General features: G+C 41.3%; 1 protein-coding gene across 1 annotated transcript; it reads right to left on the reverse strand.

The window, feature by feature from the left end:
* Positions 1-2,109: 2,109 nt before the first annotated feature.
* GIMAP2 (GTPase, IMAP family member 2) lies at positions 2,110-5,779 on the reverse strand. The gene is made up of 3 exons (XM_055335511.1): positions 5,721-5,779; positions 4,435-4,470; positions 2,110-3,382 (listed from the first exon to the last, which is right to left on the reverse strand). Exons 2-3 carry the CDS (start codon positions 4,460-4,462, stop codon positions 2,403-2,405), a joined length of 1,008 nt encoding a protein of 335 aa, XP_055191486.1. The 5' UTR covers positions 4,463-4,470; positions 5,721-5,779; the 3' UTR covers positions 2,110-2,402.
* Positions 5,780-6,000: the final 221 nt, after the last annotated feature.

Genomic DNA, 6,000 nt, shown 5'->3' on the forward strand with positions numbered 1-6,000 from the left:
TGAGCCACTCAGGTGCCCCTTAGATAAGGACTTTAAAATAGCAATTATAAAAAAAATAGCAATTATACACATATTAAAGATTTATAGAAAAATAAATATAATGGCCTAAGAATTTCAGGAGAGAAATATAAACTCTAAAAAGAATTAAATCTGGGGCGCCTGGGTGGCTCAGTCAGTTGGGTGTCTGCTATCAGCTCAGGACATGATCCCAGGGTTCTGGGATTGAGTCCCACATAAGGCTCCCTGCTTGGTGGGGAGCCTGCTTCTTTTCCTTCCACCTGCTGCTCCCCTTGTTTGTGTGTGTTTCCTCTCTCTCTCTCTCTCTCTCTCAAATGCATAAATAACATCTTTTTAAAAAAGTAAAAAATAGAAAGAACTAAATCTGAAGAACTAAAGAATTTCAGGAGAGAAATATAAACTCTAAAAAGAACTAGAAAATAAAATATCTGAAATTTAAAAAAATAACCACCCAAGTGGATGTACCTACAAGCATATGGGACACTGAAGACGGGATCTACAAACTTGAGGACAGGTTAAGAGAAATTATTGAGACTAAAACAAGAAATTGAAAATATTGTGAAGAAAATATTGAAGAAAACAAATGAATATGGCACTAGTGATCCGTGGAATAGCATCAAGCAGTCTAATGCAATTAGAATCCAAGAAGAAAATAACACTGAAGTTGGTGGAATTAAAAAAACAACAACATAATGACCAAAATTTTAAAAATTTGATGAAAAACTTTAACTTTGAAATCCAACAATCTTAATCAACCTTAAGTAGAAAATAGGAAGAGAAACAAACTCAGACACTTTATGGTCAAACTACTGAAAACCAAAGAAAATGAAAAAGTTTAAGTCAACCACAGGAGAGGAAAAGACAGTATATATAGGGAACCAATAAGAATGACATCTACTTTCTTATCAGAAGCCATATAAGCCAGAAAATATTGGAATATGTTTAAGATGCTGAAGAAAAATAGAAGATCAGACTAGAATTCATTATTCAGTAAAACTATCCATCGAGAATGAAAATTGTTTTAAAAAATTGGGGATCCCTGGGTGGCGCGGCAGTTTAGCGCCTGCCTTTGGCCCAGGGCGCGATCCTGGAGACCCGGGATCGAATCCCACGTCGGGCTCCCGGTGCATGGAGCCTGCTTCTCCCTCTGCCTATGTCTCTGCCTCTCTCTCTCTCTCTGTGTGTGACTATCATAAATAAATAAAAATTTAAAAAAAACTGAAGACAATGAAAACCAGAGAGAACTTATCCCACTAGGGCTCGCATAATGGAAATGTTAAAGAAATTCTTCAAGCCAAAGCAAAATGATGCTAGATTAAAAAAAAAACAACTTGGAAAGACTGCTAGGCCTTATTATATATTTGGTTAAAAAATGAGTTTGTAATATGAGTTCTCCAAGGAGGTCCTGACGTAATACAGAAGCCATAGAATCAGCTCTTTTACCTCACTGACCACCCAAAGCTGACTTTCTTGACTCAGAATTGATGCGGGCATTTGTCCATTGGCCACCTCTGCCTTCTATGTTTGCATCTTCCTAATGGCTCTCAACTCGTTTTAGCTCTACATTATTTTTATGTGTATTGTTTGCTTCACCCTTGGAGTTTTCCTGATCTTCCTTTTCTTTCTTTCTTTTTTCTTTTTTTAAGATTTTATTTATTTATTCTTGAGAAACACAGAGAGAGGCAGAGACATAGACAGAGAGAGAAGCAGGCTCCCTGTGGGGAGCCCGATGCAGGACTCGATCCCAGGACCCTGACAATGCTGCAGAATACCCTGTCGATCACCATGTCTGAAGTGTAAGCTTCTATGTGTGTTTTAATACTAACATGACCAGAGATAAAATCTGGCTGAGCCCATTTCAATGTTAAGCAAATTTGATGCATGTAAAACAGACGACTGATGTGTGAATGTGTCTGTGTGTGGTTGCTGTTCGTGGATCCGCTCCATTTTAGAGTAAATGTGCCATGTGTTCAGTCACCATCTTCCGAGGATAAAACTATGACAGAATCAAAGATGTGATCTCAGCAACTTTACAGATTATTGCTAGGTTATTTTACGGAGGAGAAATGTTATTGTTATTTTTATTATATTCAGTAGAAATAGGAGTATCATAAAGAAGAAAACAAGTTTCCAGGAACATAAAACTGGCTTTAGAGATTTGCAAATGAGAGGAATCTTGTGTTTATAGCCTTCAAAAGGTTTTCATACTGTATTCCAAAACAGACAGTATCTTTTAAAAGAACTTGGTTCATCAATAGAGTGATGTTAAGATTTAAATACAACAGAATTACAAACATTTAATGATGTTAGGCACTGTGTCTTACAGGGGAGGCAGTTGGATTCACCCAGTATCTGGCCATGAATAAACAATCGCTGACCTGTAACTATAATCTACGAGTCTTGCCTTCCAGTCTAGTGATCTTTTTCAAACTTATCATTAATGTTTTGGCTATCGTTAATAGTAGGCTACAGAACAAACAGCATACACTAAAAAGAAAGCAGCAAAACAAGATGCACATTCTATACAATACACAAAATAACAGAATTAGCAATTTGACAAACAAATGAATAAAACCTAAAATAAAGACTAGGGTTCTGATTAGGGCTTGTTTCAGATAATTTTCTTTGGCTGTGGTGGAGTAACATCTCTGATTTTCCATGTACTTCATAAGATCTCTTCTGAAAGCCTTTAACCTTTCCCTTGACCACACAGATCCACATTCTGTTACTAGGCCGTAGAGCCCATTGGTGTAGTGCTCACCCCTTCTTTCCAATACGAGGTCTTCCATCAAGGCCATTAGCTCCTTCACTTGGTCATCCCGATCACTCCCTGTAGCATGGTTGTCAAAAGCACACACTCGACCCCCGCATGCTGCCACCAGCTTGCACAAGGCTTTGTTATCCATGTCGTGGATGTAATCTGTCAAGGATTCTCCTTTGAGGTCTTCCTTGTGGGTGAAGAGGACAATTGTGTGTCTCATGACATCTTCTCCAAAGATCTCCTTCATCCTTTGCACAACCTGCTGGTCCTGGGTGGTGAATCGGCCCAGCTGGGTCACCAGGAGCAACACATGTGGTCCTGGTGCAGAGAGTAAGTAGCATCTCTGCACCTCTTTGTACAGGGAATCAGAGTTGTCCTTCTCAGAAAACATATCTGGTGTATCAATAATGACCATCTCTCTCTCTCCCCAGCTTCCCTGGCTTTCACTGCAAGTCTTAGTGAAGGGCTGTGCAGCCAGCCGTGACTCAAATGCTTGCTTCCTGAGGATGCTGTTCCCTGTGGCACTTTTGCCAGTTCCTGTTTTGCCCACCAGAATGATTCTCAGTTTTGATTCTCTGGAACCTTGGTTCTTTATATACAGTCCTGTAAGAGCAAATTTCCTGTGTTATGACTATACTGGTTATATCAATGTAATATTTTTAACAATAGGAGATATTCCCACATTATGGGCAAAGATAGTTTCCCAATACATTGTATTCATAAAATAGAAGCGAACTAGCTCCATTACCAAAACAAATAAACAGTGATTTTTTAAAACATCTCAATTTCTTGGGGCATTTGGGTGGCTCAGTTGAGCCAGGTTGAGCAGCTGGCTGTTGATTTTGGCTCAGGTCATGATCTCAGGGTCCTGGAACTGAGCACCAGGTAGGGCTCTGTGCTCAGTGGGGAGTCTGCTCAAGGATTCTCTCTTTCTGTCCCCTGGTCTCTCATCCTGCTTGCTTGCACAGATAAGCTCTCTTTCATAAATAAATAAATAAATGCTTTAAAAAAATCTCAGTTTCTCTAAGACTACAGGATGCAGCCATGTTGGATCCTAAAAAAAACATACTTGGGGCACAATATGGATTTAAAAACATATCTTGTTATGTGAGGCTTGCCTGAATCACTCAGTTCTAGCTATCTAAGACAAATTTTCTGAATATCAGAGATGTGTAGCCAAGACTGTGGGTTCCATCTCCAGGTGGGCCAAGCAATTTGACTGTTCCAAGACCACAGATGGCTCTCCTCTGACCTTGCTGGGTGGGGATGTGTTCTTGACTACCCATGAAATGGCTGGACTGGGGAAATACTGGAATAAGCAGAGTAAAATTATTCTCTCTAATGAAGAAACATGATAGCTTATATTTTGCTTAGAGAGGGTAGCATGATTTTTCCTTTTTTTAGATTTTATTTATTTATTCATGAGAGACACAGAGAGAGGCAGAGACACAGGCAGAGACACAGGCAGAGGGAGAAGCAGGCTCCCTATGGGGAGCCAAATTCAGGACTGGATCCCAGGGTCCTGGGATCATGAGCTGAGCCGAAGGCAGACGCTTAACCACTGAGCCACCCAGGTGCCCCAGGAAGCATAATTTTTATATGAAATAGGCACAAAATATGATAATGTAATCACACATAAGAAGTCATGTCCTTACCGGAGTGATCACATTCGTGTTGGTCCATTGCTGTTCCTGAGAGACAGAGAGACCAGAGACCGATTATGTATGTAATATAGACATTCCTGAGCCAGACTGGGAATTAACAATAATGGACCCTTAAAGCATTTTGAAATAACTCACTCATGGCTTCCATGGCCCCCCTGCTTTCTTTCCTATCCAGCTCTGTAATTTCAAGGAATATATATGTACAATTTTTTTAGTTCTGAATCATGAAAGACCCTTGTATTCCTAGAGCACTGTCACAGCCCTGCCTCAGTTTGTTTACACATAGTTGATGGGGGACATAGTCACTTGCCCAGAGTCACCCAGTGAGTTAGTGAGTTGGAAGAAGTAGGTTTTGTTTGTAAGCCCCACCTACTCCTGGTTCCTTGCCCACCCCTTCCTCCTCCTGTGGCCTCCCAGCCTCTTTCTTGTTCTCCTTGGCCTCACCCATTCCTTCTCTCCTCTTCCTTTATAGGTTCAATCTTCTCTTCCCTTCTCTCCTCCTTTCCTCACCTTGCTCCCTCCCTTTCCATCCTCTCCCCTCTCCCCAAACTCCCCCCCCCATTTGGAATTCTTGCTCCAGAGAGCCTCCTCGCTGAATTGAGTACACTATCCTTGAAGCCTGAAATACATTTCATTCAATCCACCAATTTACTCAACAGCCAGCTTGAAGAAGCCCTGGGACCCATTCCCTTTTCCTGTGCAGTGAGAAGCATCGGTTCATTTTCATCAGATGGTTTTCCTCTTTGCTTAGGTCTGGCAGCGTATACCAAAGGCACAGAAGACTCACCAGCACATGTGAATTCCCAAATTCTTCCCAGTTAGCACTCTTTATTGGCTTCATGCTAAGGGAGCTCTGTTTGCCAGTAACACATAAACTCAACTATACAAAGTTTACAGTTCCTGCAAGCTGGCTGTACTTCAGCCAAGGGCAGCCACTCTAAATTGTTTCCCTTAAAATAGGAAACTTTTATCCTGAGTGGCTCAGTCGGTTAAGCAGCTGCCTTCGGCTCAGGTCATGATCTCCAGGATCCTGGGATAGAGCAGGACTCCCTGCTCAGAGGGGACCCTGCTTCTCCCTCTCCCTCTCCCTCGGCCGCTCCCCCTACTTGGGCTTTCTCTCTCTCTCTCTCTCTCTCAAATAAATAAATAGATAAAATATTTTTTAAAAAATAGGGAAGTTTTGTTCTTAAAAAAAAAAACACACACAACAACTTTTCTTCAAGCATAGCCTGGGAACTCGAAATCAACACTGGAACTTTTCATGAATGTGGGCTTACCTGAGTTATTGTCAAAAGAAACAGATGACTCCCAGTTCAAACCTGTGAACTGTCAGCTCAGAGAAAGAAAGAGAAAAGAAAGCAAAAGCGCCGGCTTTTTTCTTCCGCTCGGTATCTGCAGAGCTTCCCCGCTGCGACAAAGCCCTACCGTATGCCTGTATTAACATGGGACAATTTAATCAGTAGTTACTGGCTATCGTGTAGACCACATTTTCTTGCCAGGAATGAAAAAAAGTGTTCGAACGACTTCAGCTGGACAGGAAAGAAAGGCAGGCAGGTC

The sequence above is a fragment of the Nyctereutes procyonoides genome, unplaced genomic scaffold (genome assembly GCF_905146905.1).
Source record: "Nyctereutes procyonoides isolate TBG_1078 unplaced genomic scaffold, NYPRO_anot_genome, whole genome shotgun sequence".
In the NCBI taxonomy this organism is placed as follows: Eukaryota; Metazoa; Chordata; class Mammalia; order Carnivora; family Canidae; genus Nyctereutes; species Nyctereutes procyonoides.

What these genes read in the sequence shown, in the direction of transcription:
- GIMAP2 (XM_055335511.1), bottom strand. Translation starts at nt 4,462, where the DNA reads ATGGACCAACACGAATGTGATCACTCCG. An exon ending in ACACGAATGTGATCACTCCG is followed by an intron (nt 3,383 to 4,434) that starts GTAAGGACATGA and finishes TTGCTCTTACAG; the next exon opens with GACTGTATATAAAGAACCAA.